The following is a 19,309-nucleotide window of genomic DNA, read 5'->3' as shown; positions in this document are numbered from 1 at the left end:
CCCCTTTCCAAACAGGAAGGGACTTCCTGTAGAGAACTGACAAATGATAATGAAGCCAGCAAACTCAGTTGGCTTTTTATTTCACTACCTGATGACAACTGAAGAAAACATCAGTAATAAAATACTACTCCTTTGAGTAAAACTGGGTTCAACAAGAAGTGAAGCAGTAGTTAGGAGTACTTGGATGAAGTACTATGAAGGTGGAGACCGTGGCTTACCCACATGGATTTTAGTGTAATTCTTTACTGTGTGCAAATTAGTATCTATGCCTACAGGAGTCCTTTTTTTTTTTTTTTTAATGCTTATCAGCAATTATCCTGGTCAATAGGGGTGTAAGAGATGGAACAAGGACAGAGAAACAGATTCTATGAGGTCAACGAGTAAATATTAGAAGAGAAAGAAAGGAGTCAAAGAGAACGCGTGTATAATGTGAGAAGCCATGGGTCTGAGATGGAATTGCACAGACTGAGAACACTAAATCAGAGGAACCAAAGGCATCCTGCACAAGACTCTCCCTGGGAGAAAGAAAAGGTGGGGAGGAGGAGGAGTTTCCTAGGAGAGCCACCAGGTGGAGCCACCACCACAAAACCACTTCAGGGAGGGTCCTCTGCAAGGACTTGGGTTGAAGTCTCAACCATTGACTGTTCCATGGGACACTCATGACTCCACTGTTAATGTTTTATTCCCCAGGCACAGAGATAAAAAAGGAGATAAATATAATAGAAGAAAAATTCTAAAAATAATTTTGTCAATGACTCATACATTAAAAATTATAGAAAAAACATGATAGGAACATCCTTCTAGAATGACTTCTTTCCACTCTTTTCATCACTAACTCTAGGCCCAGTAGGCAGTACTACTCAGATGAGAAAATGGACAAGAGCAACATACTCTAACACCAATTACTGGTCCTAACATGGGCTCCTAATAAAACATTTCAGAAATGCAGCCAGGGACTAGTTACTGCATAAGACCTCTCCATGGCCCCTTTACTCTCAAACTTTCAAGAATGAAGGTCCACTGGGGCAAAAGAAAAGACCATAAATGCATATATAGACACATTCAGATAGACATATATATTACTGCATGACTATATATGATATTCATCTACATTCATTGCCAGGTGGCCAGCTTTATTTTTATCTTCCCATGGGTGAAGTGACAGCCAAGAGCTTCCACACAATAGTAATGCCTTCTCTTAACCCTCACTAAAAGCCAGCAATTTAGGTAAAACAGACAGATGATTTGGAAACTTGAAGAAAAATCTGACTCAATGCCCCCATTTTCTGATTCCTAGTTAACTGGAGGTAACTCATATTTGTTTCTCCAAAAAGAAATTTGAAAGGAAAAAAGTCTTGCTTCTAGAAACAAATCCCCAGATCTCACATCTACCTCAAACAACAAAGCACTGGAAAACCAAAGTAGTTGACATTTTCTTTATTAAGGACACACTTGTTCCATCCTTTGTTTACAGTTTCATTTCAAACAAAGAACCCACAGCCAATCGATCCATGCCACTGCCTCTGAGCCAACCCAATAGTTCCACACCAGAATGTGCACATTTATATACACACGCACACACTCACCCACGTTCTGATGAACAAGCCGATGGATACCTCAAGGATATTATTCAAAGTTGCTAAGTAAATGCTCAAGAAATGAAAGCTTTAACAAACATTCCCCTTTCGTATAGTCACGGGAGGGAGGTCACTATGGCCAAATGTGTTTAGGGATTAGAATGACTAGTGCTGAAACTGAGAAGAAACATAAACAGAAGGTGAAATTCTTCTGACAGCTACAGGCAGCAGACCGAAATGGAGAGACCTTCTGTGAGCAAACACTGGGTCCATGTTACACTGAGGGGCGTGTACGTAGCCCCAATCCACACATAAAATGAATTCTGGAGAATTTATGCACTAACTTTTAAAGCAACAGTGTGTCACCAGAGGCAGAGCAGCTGCTGGTCCCTCTGGCAAAGAACACTTCTGAATTAAACCTGTCTGAAGGACTAAATATACAAGAAATGAGCTTCAAACAGTCGTGTGCTTCAAAGTCATAGCCACATTACCAACTTGGATAGCAACCCTCCCCCATCTCATCTTGAATCTTATCTCACAGCATCAGCACTATACCTGTTACATAATATCCTTTAAACCTTCAGATCTTTCCGTATTAATCTCTGGAAGGGGCAGTAAAATGCAAATGCATAACAAACCTTAAATAAAGATGGTAAAAGCAGTTTATCTTTTTGAAGGCAGATGCCAAAGTAGCAGAGCGACTTAAAAAGATGATTATAGAATACATTGTATATCAGGAGAGCATAACAATAATAATAATAGCAAAAAATAATAAATGTGCAAAATACAATAGAGACTTACCAAACACTGAATTCATGATAAACTGGAAATAGAAACAAGGACATATAAAGCCAACCAGAAACATGTGGAGTGGCTTCACATTCAGAATGACAGAAGTAAATAAGAGATATATCCCCACTGTGCCAGAAAAAAAGGTATAAGAAATGTGCAGCACTTTCTTAACATTTCTCAAGTGACACAACAGACTGGAACTGCTTACTGGCAGGACCCGCTGGTATTTTTCTAGTCTTTCTCTCTGTCCCAGCACAAAGCACGGGGCCAGGACCACAGTAGGCACACAGGAAACATGTGTTAGGGAATGTCTGTTAGTATCCCAAAGTGAGGAAAGAACAATGTCCAAAATTACAGGCAGCAGGAGGGGTTCAGAGAGAGGCAGCCTCCCCATGAGGCTGCTAATGGTGCAAAAACTGGGAAACAAGAACCCTGAAACAGAAGCTGATCCTCACAGAGGGCAGCAGGGTACTGATTCCAGGCTGGACATTCAACCTATCACATGGATAAACCTTGATGAGAAACACTTATAAGGGTGAAACCAAAAGATTTTTAATTATATTCTACTTCAAGTGGAAAAGAGTCCATATTCAAATGAACAAAACCCTCTTTGCTCATTTTCAAGGATATATTTATTTTATTTGCTGTTAACTGTTAAAGCATCCATTCTGTTCAGTTATGGTTTTAAACTCAAGGTGTGAGTGTCTTTAAAAAATAAACTACCATGCAGTAATGTTAAAATTTAGGAGGGCCCACCACTTTCCTATATGGGTTCTATGATGGAAGAAGCAAAAGAATAAATCATTCTCAGAAGGAAATAGGCAATCTTTTTCTTTCTGGTTCATGAGAATGACGTTTTGCTCCAAGAAAAGTTTTTAGATTTTCTGACTGTAATTTGCTAATATTCTGGAGTCTGGGGAGGATATACACCATCCATGCTTCAAGTTTACATAAAAAATGACCTCTCAGGCCTTGGGGAAGGTTTATTTTAACCAGGAAGCTCCCTCGCTGTGACTCAGGTAAAGCCCAGAGAAGTGGCCAAGGGTGAGAGCAGATACAACTGTCCTTAATAGTGCTAATGCCTGGAATATATAGCTGATGGTTGCCAGGACAACGGGATGATCTGCTTGCTCACTTGCTTGCTCTCTCTCTCTCAATTTCAGTCACATCTTTTACTTAAATAAAAAGCCCGGGGAGTCATTCCAGTACCTCCCTAAATCAACTCTGTAGAGCTTTGCAAAGGTTAAAGCTGAAAACTGAAACTAATCGGTCCCCAAACTCATGTTTCCATGATCCTGGCCTTTTCTCAAGGCTATGAATAGCTCCCATCAAATGTAGAGTATCTTTTGACCTTCTGCAGGTGCCTTGGTGGGGAGGGCAGTGAGCTCATCCCACACCGTGAGCTACTACAACCCATTTGCCCCTGCTGCAAAGTGAGGCACGTCCCTAATGCAAAAACTTCTGGACACAATATTTCTTCAGCTCAGTCTGTCTCAAGTTCGGGACTCAATAAAATGGTTCAGACTTTCCATAGAAATAGACTTCAATCTTTATTAAACCATTGCTAAGCCTGTATCAAATGATATAGCCCATATAAAGTAAACAATCATCTCACATTTGATAAAGATGAAGAACAAGAATCTGTGTTAATTCTGTCAAATTCACACAGGGTCCAAGGCTGAACCACAAGGTGAACTCATATACTATAAGAAAAGCTCCAAGTTAGTGAGTCTGAGTAGCCTATTACTACACTCTGAAGGCAACTTCCTTCCATAACAACAGCAAAGACAAAAACATCCAAGAGATTTCTAGGGACAAAGCTTGATGGAAACAAAGGGAAGGAGGAGACTTTGGTCATTTACGATAACTCATAAAACTTGAAAAAATTAGTTGGACGGAAGTGTTTACAAGTAACTAGAATCATCCCACAGATTTAGCCTCTGATCCTTGTTTTAAGGGGAAAAAAGTGGTTTTTCATTAATTTGGGGTGGGAAAAAATGTAGCTTTTGAGCTCAGCACAATGAACTATTTATCTGGCCTGACAAGGCCAATCAATCCAGCTCCCTGTTTATTATAAGGAGTAGTAGGATACTGTTAGCCTTGATGAGTGGGGGCAGGGCCAAAGACAGCCCTGATCCTGGTACACAATTCTTCCCTTCAACTGGAAATTTATGTTTGGCCCAGGTGACCTGGGGGTCAGTATGAAGCCTGGGATAGAATGAAGATGGTTTCTTATGTGTTTCATATTTACAGGACACCCCCAAGTACTAAGGTCTCAGAGTCAATGACAGATTCATTATATAGAATACCTAAGAGTAATAAAAAGTTGATCATAATCAGGTGGAGGCTTAAAAAGGGAATATTAAAGTCAGTAAGCCAGTTCTTTAAATGCCCTTTTCTGGTTAATGAAAATTTCTGTAGGGGACTTCAAAGGTCATATTTTTGTTGTAAAGAGACAATTATCTGAAAAGTTTGACTCTTTCATTGATTTAAAAGTTCTCAGGTAATTTTATCAAATTCATCTGGATAATTACCTTAATTCCTTAATTAATTCCTTATCTTGTTATATTAATGAATTACCTGAATTATCTCTCTTATTTACTTTACAAAAACAGAGCTGGCTGGAAAGGCCTTGCCATTGATCTTTGTGTATGCAATTCCTCAGCCCACTGACCCAAGCAGGATCAGGAGAAATGGGAGGGGCTCAGGTGAGCAAGGGAGGTTTGGGGGTGCAGACCCACACATTGAACTCTAGCTGTCCAAGTCCAATGAGTGCAGGCCTCAGGAGTTCTGGAACCTACTTGCAAGAACGCAGGATGGGCTCTGGGCTATGGCTAAAGTTTTAGAGCTAGACAGCCCAAATTCTTAAAACGGGAAATCTCCATTGGCAGGATGGGTTTAAAAAAAAAAAAAAGGAAAGAAAAAAATCCTATAGCTGCTAACCAGCATGGGCCTCCAGCCAATATTTCATCTGAATAATTCAAAAAAGGAAATGTAACCCAGGGCAGCTGGAGAGGGTAGAGGAACAAGCAGGAAGGAAGGGAGACACAAAGATGAGGTCTCAAGCACTATGATCAATGGACAGTTTATTGCACAAAGTCTTACAACATCTAAATTTGATGAAAGATTAGCTGTTCTTCCCCCATGGTTATGTAAATTTGCCTTCTTTTTTAATTTTAATGGAACCCTTTGCTAATACATTTCTGGCTCCTGCTCTTTGACCGGTTCTATGTTTCTCTTTGGGCTTCCCTGGTGGCTCAGAGGTTAAAGCGTCTGCCTGTAATGCCGGAGACCTGGGTTCGATCCCTGGGTCGGGAAGATCCCCTGGAGAAGGAAATGGCAACCCACTCCAGTATTCTTGCCTGGAGAATCCCATGGACAGAGGAGCCTGGTGGGCTACAGTCCACGGGGTCGCAGATTCTCTTTAAGGAAGTAATAAGCCCCTGAAAAGGCTGCCTCTGAAAGTTAAGCTACCTCGGGTGTGATCAGTGTGTGCGTGGGCTGGTCCAATGGGGAGGGAGGGCATGGGAGAAACTAAGCCAAATCAGTTTCCATTTTAGTATAAAATTGAGTCAGGTCATCTGTGTCATCTTATAGAATCTCTCCTACCATTTTAAACAACAAGGTCACAATGGGTGGACAGGGGAGAAAACAAAACTCCAACCAGCCGATACCTGGAAAATCCACCAAGGTGGAGACAAGATGGTGAAAGGTTTTCTGGTTACACAGAAGGCTGAATGAGCTGCATCTCTCTAAGTACTGCCTCCTAAACTGAGAGACAAGGCCTGTGTTTGGGAGCCCAGCAGTCAGAGAGAGAAAGAGACTGCTGAAGTCTGCCCTTAAATTAAGAAGAGAGCATGGCCAGACATGCTCGGCTTAGCCAGCACCATAGCATTTTCTGAAGTCACCTTTCATCCATAAAAATAGACACGAAAGAGAAAGCTAAAGTCCTAGAAAAATTATCATTTAGAAATTTAGTCTACTTTACCACTGTAAAAAAAATTTTCATTAGTTTCCTTTAGTATGGTTATTGTATCGCTACTTGCTGTGTATGACTGTGTGTGCACCCAAAATGTATACAAAACCAATGACATTCAATTTTCCAGCAATTCAAAATTTGATCCAGTTCACCCAGCAGTTATCAGTTTGGGTTTGTGTGTGGGGAGAGAGCTCTCTCTCCTTTGCCATACCTCTCTTGTTGGTTCTTAGAATTGTTTCAGAAGACAGCAAAGCATTTCCACTGGACACTTCGTGCATGGGCTTTTCTGGAGCTTTGCTGGAGAGAGGCTCTTTCTTCATTTCCTTCTTTATTTCCTGTGAGGATAGAGAAAAGGAAAACAAGATTGTAGTTTAACATTTTCAAATGTCTCTATTTTAAGCTTCAGCTTTCTGGAATGAACTACAGTGACCTCAACTCAGCACAACATTTTAGAAACACCATTTCCTATGTGTTTGTTGTTTGTTTTCCTTACATTTAGTAGAGAAGCACCTGGTCCTATAAAGCAGAATAATGTCCAATACAGTGATGCAACTTTCTGTGACTATGGTGAAGTGATCATAAAGGCCACCATACAACTCTAAGTGACAGCCTGTTCTACTTTTTGAACAATGACAAGCTTTGGCCAAGCACAGTCACCCCTCAAAACCTTTCTGGTTTCTATTCTTCCCAACAGGGGTTTAAAGAAGTATATTCCCAAATCACCATTGTGCTCACAGTTACACTAAACCCAAAAGAAGACTTAAGTTCATTTACAGTTACCAAGTTCCTCTGGCTTTTTAATCCTTAACCGAGAAAAATACAGGTAACAAACTAAAATAAAGACTATCGTTCTAAGCCGAGGTCAGCAAACTAAGCCCACCATGTGTTTTTGTAAATAAAGTTTCATTATAATACAAGCCCATTCATTTCATTTAGGTATTTTCTATGGCTGCTCTGATGCCACAACAGCAGAGTTGAGGAGTTGGAGCAGAAATTCAAGCCCCAAATACCTGACCCTTTACACACAAAGTTAACACGAGGTAGTCTCTTATCAAAGCTCCATTAAGATCTGGATTTTTAAAACCTGATGCCTGATACAATCATTTCAAATTACTTTAATAATTTACATAATTATGTTCAAAAGCATTAAGAGTCAGAAATGATAGTAACTCACAAGCTGCAGATCTGGGCTGGGGTTCTGGGCTTGTCTGGACCCAGGATCACATTGACTTAGGAAGAAGGGAAAGCTAAGCGCCTGGAGTCAAAGCATACCTGGGTGTCAGGAAGGGCTCAAAGAGGAAAGATGTGTTCTTTAGAAAGAGGCTGGGGCAAGAATTGGGCATGGGTCCTTCAATGAATGAACAGGAAGATGGAAAGTTTGGTGGGAGGCCACACTTTGGCCTGGGCAGAGGTGGAAAGAACAGAACAAAAGCTTGTCAAAACATAGCCACTGCCTAGCAGCTTCCTACACACCCAAGTGTTAGTTACCGTATCCAATTCCCCAATTGCTGGCCCTGTGCACAACAGCCTCGCCCTCTCTCCCTCACCAGGGCCCCACCGGAAACCAGCAACTGCGGCTGGTGCTCTGCTAGGGTGAGAGTTTCAGCTGGCGCACCAGGCCAACACAGCATAAAGCTGTGTGCATGCGCGTGTCTGTATACGCACTCCCACCTCAGCAGCCTGGCACCTGCTAGAACAGCAGTTGCTGGGGGTTTGTGCAGCTTCACGGGCAGATGGCATTAGGGGACAATCTGCAAACACTGCCAGCCTGAGTTGCATGAAAGGATGCTTTCTTAGTGATGGCTGCCAGCCTGCTATGGCTCTAGAAATACAGAAAAGCAGCCACCGTGGGGTCTTCTTCCCCAATGGCTGCTTCTTTGCGGGTAGAACAGTTGCTTAAACATCACTCTCCACTGTAGGGTGGGTATGACCATGCAAACATCAATTTCCCAACTGGACACAACATAATGCAGTGATGCAACATCCAGTTTTGCCAAGGAGTGATTCAGAGAAATTCAGTGGGCTGTGGGTGACATGCTGAGTACTTGCTTAGCACTAACCACTAATGGCATGCAGCTGGGGAAGGATGAAGGGGTTGCAAACATGAAAAATTGGGGTGGTCACTGGGGAAAGCCTCAGAAGCCATGGTTGTCAAGAATGTTCACACCCAAGGCTTCAGAGCAGCACCTTATGAGCTTTGAAGGACTGATCTGATGAAGCAGGTGCTTAAGGGCTGAGAAACCAGCAACAGGAGAGGATCTGGTTCATAAATTTCAGATTCTGTGCCCCACACCAATGATTGTTCACATTTGCCAGATACATAAGCCTAATGATGACACAATTCCTTAAGTTGCTTCTTAGATGGAAGCAAGGAGACAAAACCTAAAATATGCCTTGCCCTTTTCCAAAGAAACCAACCAGACAGGCAGCCATAGCAGCTAATCCTGCAGACTCTCCATTGGCCCAACAACCAGGTTCACCCAAGCTCAGTGTAACCTCACCAAAACCAAACATCTTCTCTCCGATCTGCCCCTTCTTTGGGAGCGACAGGAGCTATCCTGCTTGATAGCTCATCATCTGCCCACTTACCCTGGCTGGAAGACTCAGCGTTAACCCTCATATCTAACCAGCCACCCAGCTGGGTTCTATCTACTTCCTTAATCTACTTCTCTCCTTCCCCCCATACTGCCTTAAAAACATGAGAAAAAAAAAAAAAGAACTTGAACAGACATTTCTCTAAAGAAAATATACAAATGGCCAATAAGAACATGACAGGAAGCTCCACATCATTATTCACTAGGAAAACTTAAATCAACACCAAAATGATATACCCTTTCATTCCCACCAAGATGGCTAGATTTTTTTTTTTTTTGTAAAGGAATACAAGTGCTGATGAGGACGTGGAAAAATTGGAATCCTTGTACACTGCTGATGAGAATGCAAAATGGAGCAGTCACTGTGGAAAACAGTATGGTGGTTTCTCAAAAAGTTAAACACAGAATCACCATAGGATCCAGCAATTCCACTTTCAGGTAATATACCCCAAAGAGTTGAAAGCAGGGAACTAAACAGATAACTTGTATACTAACGTTTAGTGCAGCATTATTCACAAAAGCCAAAAAGTCGAAACAACACAAGAGTCCATCAAAAGGCAAACAAATAAACAAGATGTGGCACGTACATACAACAGAATATTGTTCGGCCTTGAAAAGCAATATAATTTTGATGCATGCTACAACATGAATGAACCTAGAAAACATCATGCTAAGTGAAATAAGCCAGACACAAAAGGACAAAAAATGATCTGATTCCATGTATAATGGGACATCTAGAATAGGCAAACTCAGAGACAGAAGCTGACTAGAGGTTACCAGGGAGTAATGGGATGGGAGGATGAGAGTTAAAGTTTCACAGTTATGGAGTTTCTGTTTGGGGTGATGAAAAGTTTTGGAAACAGACAGTGGTGATGGTTGCATAAAATTGTTAATGCAATGAATGCCACTGAATTGTACTTTTAAATGGCTAAAATGGCAACTTTTGTGTTATATATATATTTTTTACCACAATAAAAAATACACATGAATACCATCTTACTTTTGAGAGTTTACCTTGTGCTAAAGCTTCCTCTAAGAGCTGCACCTGGACTGCAACTTTTAACATGCAGAACAGCCCTATTTACTGATGCACATGCCAAGTCACAGAGAGCTGAGGAAACCTGTCCGAGGTCAAACAAGGAGACGCCAGGATTGGAACTCAATGGTCTAGCTTCAGAGCTCACCTCTGAACCACTCTTCCCCCAAATGCTGCCTGTCTCCAGTCCCGCCCTCCCTGTTCCACCTCCACACTGCGTCAAGGGATGGTTTCCTAAAACTACTGTCCACTCTTGTCACTCTCGTCCTCAGAGCCTCCAATTACTTCCAAAAGACCACAGGGAAAGCTCTTACCTTCAGAAACTTTTCAAATTGCACCGCAAGTCACACGTCCCTGTGTACTCACTTTTGGCTCAACCTATCTGACGTATGTACTGACCCCGGGTACCAACTACCGTGCACATGCAAGGTGAGTGGTGCACCTTTTGGACACCCTGACATTCACAGACATCTGATGTCATGGACCCCTATCAGGGGGGCTCCAAAAATAGGTGACAATGCTAGCAATGACACAGCCTTACATTGGCAAGGGTTTATATAAATTAAAGTGCTGTAACAGATTTTTCTTCACTTGCTCCTCACAATAACACTGTCATTTTGTTACTGAAAAAGAAAAAACAACCTGATTTTTCTAGACTGATATATTTTTGCACACAAGAATCATGAGACCCAGTCAGGGAGGATGCAAGACCATCAAAAGGCTATGAGACTAGTATGGGGCAGGGAGGGCCGTGGAACCCAGCTCCGGGCCTTCCAGGCAGACCTCTCCTGCTACAGCTCACTTCTCCTGAAGAACCAGTGTCCTGGCTATAGTGCATGCATACTAAGTTGCGTCAGTTGTGTCTGGCTCTGTGAGATCCTATAGACTGTAGTCAGCCAGGCTCCTCTGTTCGTGGGATTTCCCAAGCAAGAATACTGGAGTGGGTTACCATGCACTCCTCCAGGGGATCTTTCTGACCCAGGGATCGAACTGGTATCTCTTATGTCTCCTGCACTGGCAGGTGGATTCTTTACCATGAGTGCCACCTGGGAAGCTCCCTGACTATAGTGGGGAGACTCAAATCACCCCATCCATGGCTCCAGTGGAAAACTTCACTTTCCTCCACACCTAAAGAATCTAATACTGCTTTATCCCTAAGCCCACAAATACTAGGGCTGAAATCCTTGAAGACTCTTTATCATCCACACAAAATAGCTCTTTGCTGCAGAAGAGGGTGGATTTGACAGTGGAATAACCCCTGCTTGTCTACAGCTGCCAGGATCCCTGTACCTGGAGCTCTCCGAGGTTCTGATCCAAGTCGGAGGATGCCAGATTTCCTGGGTATGAGCATTCCGAGCCCCCAACCCTCAGTCTCAGCTTTCTAATGATGAGGCCTAAGTTATTATTCATTTATTGAGAACCTGGATCCTACTCTCTCAGTGGTATAGAACACACCCTGGGTCAAAACTGTGGGACACGGGGGCTTACAGAAATTCATACATGCCTGCAGATATAAATCAGCAATGATTCTGCTTGCTTTAAAACACAACAGAATAGTCAGGGTATCCACTATCCTAAACCTTTTTAGGAGGTAAGGGAAATCCAGTTTCTCTCTTCTCAAATCTGAAGCCTTAACAACAGAAACTCTGCTTGGACGGCAAAATTGAGGCCATCAATAAACTATCGATGTTCCCATGACACTCAAACTGTGTTGCAAGGACCTCCTGAGTGAACGGAGAGGGGAATTCACGCCATTCCTGCTTCCCAAAGCAGTATGCTCGTCAGAGTCTGAGATGGTTTATCCACAACTGGAGGCCAAGAAGCCCTGATAATGCCACTCTAGCAAAAATTCTGTGACACATTTAGCAGCCTGCAAACAGCAGCCTCACTGGGCAAAGGCATAATTCGTACACCACTAGGAGCTAGCAGAGTCTACTTTCTGATAAGCAGGACTGCCTGGATGTAGCTGGTAGCAGAGTCAAGTCAGCTCCCTCTTTTCACCTCTCCCTCCCCATCCATTACATACTAGGCAGGCACTGGGGGGTTGGCTCAGTTGAACCTCAACTTCTTTCAATTAACCAAAATACTACACAGCAAAATATCAATGAAGGTCTGGTTGCAGGGCCCCTCCCTGCTTTCACCCTTTCTGTCTTCTACCAACCTCTGACACAAGTTAAGACAGAGACATCACGCTGGACGGAGAGAATGCTGTCAACAAACCAAAACTAGTCCTGGCATCATCATTTAGCAGGTGGGTGACCTTGGGGTCAGTAGTGAAAGCCTCTAAGCGACTCTTTCATCATCCCCAAAAGTAGTTAAATGCTAGATGCTTTGGCACCATTAGAGAGATGCCTTCAGGATCAAACAGTGAATTGGAGAGTAGCATACAAATTGATTACTTATTGTCATAATTAATGCCATCATTAAATAGCAAGTGCTATTTAAAAAAAGAACTACACCTACGAACACGGATGAATTTTTACAGTCAGAATGTGAGTGAAAGAAGCCAGACCCAAGAGATCACATACTGTATGATTCCATTTATGTGAAGCTTGACAACAGGCAGAACTAATCAATGGTGAGAGATCTCAGAATAGAAGTTACCCTTGGGAAGGTACCAAATGGGAGGGGTACAAGATAGCCTGCTGGGAGGATGAAAATGTTAGACAATTTGATGTGGGTGCTGGTTTGCACACGTAAAAATTCATTAGGCTGTATTTCTAAGATCTCTGCACTTCACTGTATGCTATTTCAATGTAAAAGAAAAGCATAAACACATAAACCAGAAGAAGACAGATTCTCTTCAATTGAAATGTGCTAATATTTCATTCCAGGAAGTCAAAAACTAGAAAAAGTTTTTTCTAGTCAAAAAACTAGAAAAGCTAGTGCTTTGGTGTTTTAATAGTCATCTCAGGGAGCAGAAAGCCTTCTGCGATCAACATTAAGACAATAAATGGTCAGAATATGCCAGATGCACCCTACCAAGTAGGTGAGCCAAGGGGCGTCTCATCTAATTGACATAATCAGCTGAGTGGCTCAGCTCCCTCCAAGGGGCACTTCCTCTCCCCATTAGCTGACTTCCTCAGATCTCACAATGATTCCTTCTCTCCTGCCACCAAGAATACAGGCAAATAGAGAAGGCTGGTGACACTGACACCAGGGGAGCTCAGTGCTGTCCTGACTAGCCAGAAATGCTGGTGCCAGGCTTCTCGCAGCATCAGAGTAAGGCTGGGCAGGGTCCCCTAAAGCTCAGGGCTGAAGTAGGGCAGGGAAACGAGGCATCGTTTGTCAACCTGCCTTCAAACCTGGTCGGTTTCTTTCTGAAGGGTAAGGTTTCCTTTAGAGCTAGACGGGGCTGTGGGATCACAGCCGTGCCCCCTATACTAGTTCATGGAAAATCTTTTTGCAAAATTACCACTGGCAGGAAATAATAAGAAGTCACTAAAAACTACCCCAAATCTACTGATCAAGAGAGTTTTGAATAGATATAGAATCCTGGAATAGCACATTGCCATCCCCCCACTCACACACAGATGCATGATATCTTCCTGCCCTCCTCACACACAGAAAGGCAAGTTTACGAAGAAGCTGCTCCATGAACATTCCCTGCTCACAGAGGCTCTGCTTTCCTACCATTTGGCTTCCTTCACAATATCAGTCTTAAAACACCCAGGAAGATACTGCAAGTAACCTGAAAGTAATCGTAGACACCAAGAGAGCTTCAGCTCTATCTGTAAGACTGTTTCTTTAAAACAATACATCTCATTATTACAATATTTTTTGAAGTACTCATGCTGCTGAACCACAAAATGCACCAAGTATATTAGACAGAATTGTAAAGAAAATGTATATAAAATATCTGAAGTAAATAAGGCAAAATATGAGGATTTGATAAAGCAGACTGGTGACTACATGGTATTCGTTATTCAGTTTCTTTTTCCAATGCTTGAAATATTTCATAATTTCCCTTAAAAATTACATAGTGAAACCACGTTGATGTCTCGAGCCACAATGACCTCCTTATATTTACAAAATATGCTGCCACTTTAAAAAGTGCTCTGACATACTATCATAAATATACCTAAGATATTTTCAGCTCAAAAGCTAAGAAGGAAAGATTTTTAAGTAGCAGGAAACCTATGTCATGTCTCTATGTAAATCTTCAAATGACATCCATCTTATATTTGCACTATTATCTCCCAAGAATCACCCACTACACAAGCCCAGGCAAGAGGCTCTTGACCTGCAGGATAGGAATGAATGCTGTGAAGAGTTCAGCCAGTGCTAGATTCCAGACAAAGATGAAACTGACTAATTTCATGTTCTGAAGAGATGACACAGCTTTCTGATGTATGACACAATGACCTGTATGACACTCAATGCCTTTATATATATATGCCCATGCCCTGCTAAACAGGTAGATTATTACCGTTGGATCAAAGGGTGTCAATACCAACTGTTTGGACATGATTTAATGAGCACATAATAAATATTTGTCAAATGAATGGCCAATCTAGCAGGGTGTAATAAGCAGGATGGCTATCTACAGATAAGGGGGAGTATTTTCAATTCAGCTCAAAGCTATGACAACACTGAGATCCGTATGATCCTTACAATGACATAACTGGTATTTACTGGGTCACAAGTAACTTCTCACCTAAGAGGATGCAGGTCTGGCATGAGGGTGGTAGGAAGAAGATACAGTAAGAAAATTAACACTGTGCCTCATTTTTTAAAAATAAGCAATACCATTTCTTTCTAGACTGTGAATATTCAAAATGAATGTACTTATATAAAATGAAACCTTAAAAACACTAGAAGAAAACATGAGAGAAAGATTTTAAATCTCATAGTGGGAAAGACTCTCTGAAAGTCCGACACAGAATCCAGAAGACAAAAGAAAGAGTTGATAAATTACAGAAAACTATAAATATGGCATAGAAAAAAAAAGAAAATTTATCAAGGGACACAGAAGTCAAAGCGGGAGAATATTGCCTGTGATATAGGAAGACCTCTTTCCACAAAATATCAGCAAAGAGATCAATAACCCAACTGAAAATAGGAAAGCACAATTCATAGAAAAAAATGACAAACATATGAAAAGATGTTTAATCACACTCATAAGAGAAATACAAATTACAGTGAGATTCATTTGACAATACCTGTACAGTACTCACTACCAGAAGGACCCTAAATCCTTTTGGCTATATTCTTATATGAAAACTGTAAAATTTACACCTTCTGTATTAGAATGTTTACACAAGTATTCTCAATAGAGTGTGGACTCTCTCAGAATATTGTCTTGGTTTTCATAGCACGTAGCACAGTGCCTGGCATACAGCTGCTACTCACGCAAAGAATAAGTATGAGAGATACAGAAACGGCAAGCACAAAACTCCCCAAAAGGTGACAGTCTAGATAGAGAGAGATATAAATAAATTTTTGCTTACAATTAGATATCTTTTCCCTTGATATTAAATACCATAAAGTTTCTCAATGGCTCTCTCTTATACCCAGTGGATTTCTTAGTCTTACTGATACGAGATAGTTTTTATTTGTCAAAAACAATAAAAAATGGTAATATAATATTGGCAATGATAGAGAGAAAGACATCCTCTCATACTTTCCACTGAGAGTATAAACTGATGAATAAATTGGTACAACCTCTGTGGGAAGCGATGTGGCAATTATCTATCAAAAATGTAAATGCCTACGCCTTTTGACTCAGTATTTCCACTTCTAGGAATTTAAACTGCAAATATACTTGCACATGTTCAAAGTGGCATATGTACAAGATTAACCATTATGGCATTGCTTAAATTAGCAAAATGCTGAAAGAATATAACATGTTTCAGTAGTGAACTGGTTCCATGAATCCATACCATGCAACCCTCTAAAAATGAGGCTTGTCCAGAGGTGTCATTAAGGATATACACCAAGACATGTTACTGGGCAAAAAAGCCTAATAATGCATGCAAACATTTGTGTGAATTTGTGTGCATGCTTCATTATGCACACAAATGGATACAAAACAGCAAACGGATACCTGAGACGACCTTCAGAAGGGGAAACAGGGTGGTTAAGAGACAGAAAACTAATTTTGTCCCTTTTAATTGGTGCCATGCAACTGTCTTGCCTGTACAAAATTTAAATTGACTTCAAAATTAATAATTACAATGTGTTTAGTATTTCCCAATCATTAGACTATTGACTGCTACTTTTTCTGCAAACAAGAATTAAGTTGGGATTATATCATTTCCACTGCTAATTTGAAAGATCCCAACATAACCAGTCAAAGTGAGAACAGTACATATAAACAAATAAAAAACTTAAAAAGAAAGCTCTTTGGCACATATAGTTCATCAAGAAGGGGACACGGGAAAGTTAAAATGTGGGGAAAATCATGACAGAATCAATAATCAATTATTTCTTCAATTATTTCATACAAAACTCAATATTATGGAAATATAATTAATGGCATGATAACAACTGATAAAGACAAATAAAATGCATATAAAGAGGCAATATTAAATTTTATGTGCACTTTTATCATGGGGAGAATACATTTTGCTTTGGTGCCCAGAGTGCAAGCTATAGGAGTTTAACAGTTTGGGATTAGTTAACTACACTCAAAAAGGTTAATTAAACAATCTCAAATTGTTTAATTTGAGCTCCCTAAGGAATGGGCACTTTCTCTATCAATCTCTTCCTGAAAAAAGTTTAAATGTTACTGATAGTATCATATCTACTTCATGAAGCTGTACTATCTGAAACACATAAATTATTGGACCTTTTTCTAGGTAAACAGATTGCTCTTGGAGAAAAAAAGAAGGGACATCCATGGTCCAATATCCATTTCTTCTTTTTTTTCTGTCATCTTTTAAATAGCTTTGATGATTATTACAATCCTGTGCCTCTCTGACCCTTTGCTGGGTTCCCAGTCACAGCACTGACCACTGTACTCTTGAGTCAAGTCTCTCTCTCAGTTACTCTGTAAGTACTTCAGGGGTAAGAAATAGGTCTCACTCATCTTTCATCCCCAGACACTCAATAAGTGTTGGCCAGCAGGTACACAATGAATGTTAGCCATTACCATTACCTCCATCATTCTTTTAACCATTATTTGAGTACCTACTTTGTGTCAGATATAAATGAAAACAGTACATGTATCTGGCTGACTGTCAATTTTTACAGTCACAACTGCTTCTAAGACTAATAATCTAATGGAAAAAATGTAAACACAAGGTAATCTACTTGAGAAAGTTTAAAGTACTGATCATAAAGGTGATCAAAGAACTAAAAAGAATGGATGCACAGAGCAAGAAATTAGAAGTTTTTAACAAAGAATTAAAAAATATAAAGAAAACCAAGCAGAATTAAAGAATATAATAACTGAAATGAAAAATACACTAGAAGAAATCAACTGTAGATTGAGGTGTAAGAACAGATCAGTGAGCTCACAGAAAGAGTAGTGGAAATCATTGCTGGCAAACAAAAAAGAAAAAAGAATGAAAAGAAATGAGGACAATTTAAGAGACCTCTGGGACAACATGAAGCACACTAATATTCACATTATAGGGGTCCCAGAAGGATAAGAAAAAGAGAAAGGGCCTGAGAAAATATTTGAAAAGATAATAGCTGAAAACTTCCATAAACTAGGGAAGGAAACAGTTACCCAAGGCAAGGAAGCACAGAGCTCCATACAGGATTAACCCACCAAGGAATATACCACATCACATTGTAATCAAAATGACAAAAATTGAAGATAAAGAGAGAATATTGAAAGCAACAAGGGAAAAGCAACAAATAACACACAAGGGAACTCTCACAAGGCTATCAGCTGATTTTTCATCAGAAATTCTGCAGACCAGAAGGAAGTGGCACAATATATTTAAAGTGATGAAAAAGAAAAACCTACAACCAAAAATATCCTACCCAGAAAGGCTCTTGTTCAGATTTGATGGAGAAGTCAAAAGCATTACAGACAAGCAAAAACTAAAAGAATTCAACACCACCAAACCAGTTTTACAACAAATGCTAAAATAATTTCTCTAGACAGAAAAGATGACAACTAGAAACAACAAAGTAACAAAATGGAAAAGTTTACTGATAAAGGCAAACATACAGTAAAGGGAGGAAATTATCCACACACAAAGACAGTTAGAAAGGTTAAAAGACAAAAGTAGCAAAATTATGTATATCCACAATAAGCAGTTAAGGGATACACAAAACAATTAGATGTAAAATATAAAATCAAAAACAGTAATTGTGAGGGGAGGAGAGTAAAAACGCAGGGTATCTAAAAGGTCTCTGAAATTAAGAGATCAGCAACTTAAAACCAGCACATATAAATACAGACTCCTATACAAAAACCTCATGGTAACCACAAAATAAAATCTATAATAGATATGCACACAAAACAGAAAAAGGAATCTAAACATAACAGTAAAAATAGTCATCAAATCACAAGAGAGGAGAAAAAAAGAAAAAAGGGGCGGTAAGACCTACAAAATCAAATTCAAAACAATTAACAAAGTGGCAACAGGAATATACAGATCAATAATTACCTTAAATGTAAACGGCCTAATTGCTTGAACTAAAAGACACAGACTGGCTGAATGGATACAAAAACAAGACCCTGCTGCCTACATGAGACTCACTTCAGATCTAGAGGCACATACAGACTGAAAGTGAGGGGATGGAAAAAGGTATCATATGTAAATAGAAGTCAAAAGAAAGAGCAGCAACACTTACACCAGACAAAACAGACTTTAAAAACTGTTACAGAAGACAAAGAAGGATGGAAGATAATGGTCCAGACAGAAAATCAGTAAGAAACATGGGCCTTAAATGACACATTAGATCAGATGGACTTAATTAATATTTATAGAGCATTCCACCCAAAAGCAGCAGAACACACAGTATTTTCAAATGCACATGGAACATTCTCCAGAATAGATCACATGCTAGGCTACAAAACAAGCCTTGGTAAATTTAAGAAAACTGAAATCATATCAGCAAAAAAGCATGCTTCTATCAGCATAAAAGCATCTTTTCAGACCACAACACTAGAAATCAACTACAAGAAAAAAAACTGCAAAAAACACAAACACGTAGAAGCTAAACAATATGCTACTAAACAATGAATGGATCACTGAAGAAATCAAATAGAATTCAGAAAACACCTAAAGACAAATGAAAATGTACACACAATGATCCAAACTCAATGGGATGCAGCAAAAGTAATTTTAAGAGGGAAGTCTATAATGATACAAGCTTACCTCAGGAAACAAGAAATATCTCAAATAAGCAACCTAAACTTACACCTAAA

General features: G+C 40.1%; 1 protein-coding gene across 4 annotated transcripts in view; it reads right to left on the bottom strand.

Moving 5' to 3' along the window:
- SH3KBP1 (SH3 domain containing kinase binding protein 1) overlaps positions 1–19,309 on the bottom strand; it is a 334,928-nt gene that overhangs the window by 202,050 nt on the left and 113,569 nt on the right. For all 4 annotated transcript variants that reach the window (XM_043896945.1, XM_043896942.1, XM_043896946.1 and 1 more), the window contains one exon: positions 6,560–6,683. In XM_043896945.1, the coding sequence (XP_043752880.1) occupies positions 6,560–6,683 (124 nt within the window). The remainder of the gene's footprint in view (positions 1–6,559; positions 6,684–19,309) is intronic.

This window comes from Cervus elaphus, chromosome X (assembly GCF_910594005.1).
Source record: "Cervus elaphus chromosome X, mCerEla1.1, whole genome shotgun sequence".
Taxonomy (NCBI): Eukaryota; Metazoa; Chordata; class Mammalia; order Artiodactyla; family Cervidae; genus Cervus; species Cervus elaphus.
The sequence above is the reverse complement of the archived record's forward strand: the minus strand, read 5'-3'. Positions and strand labels throughout refer to the sequence as shown.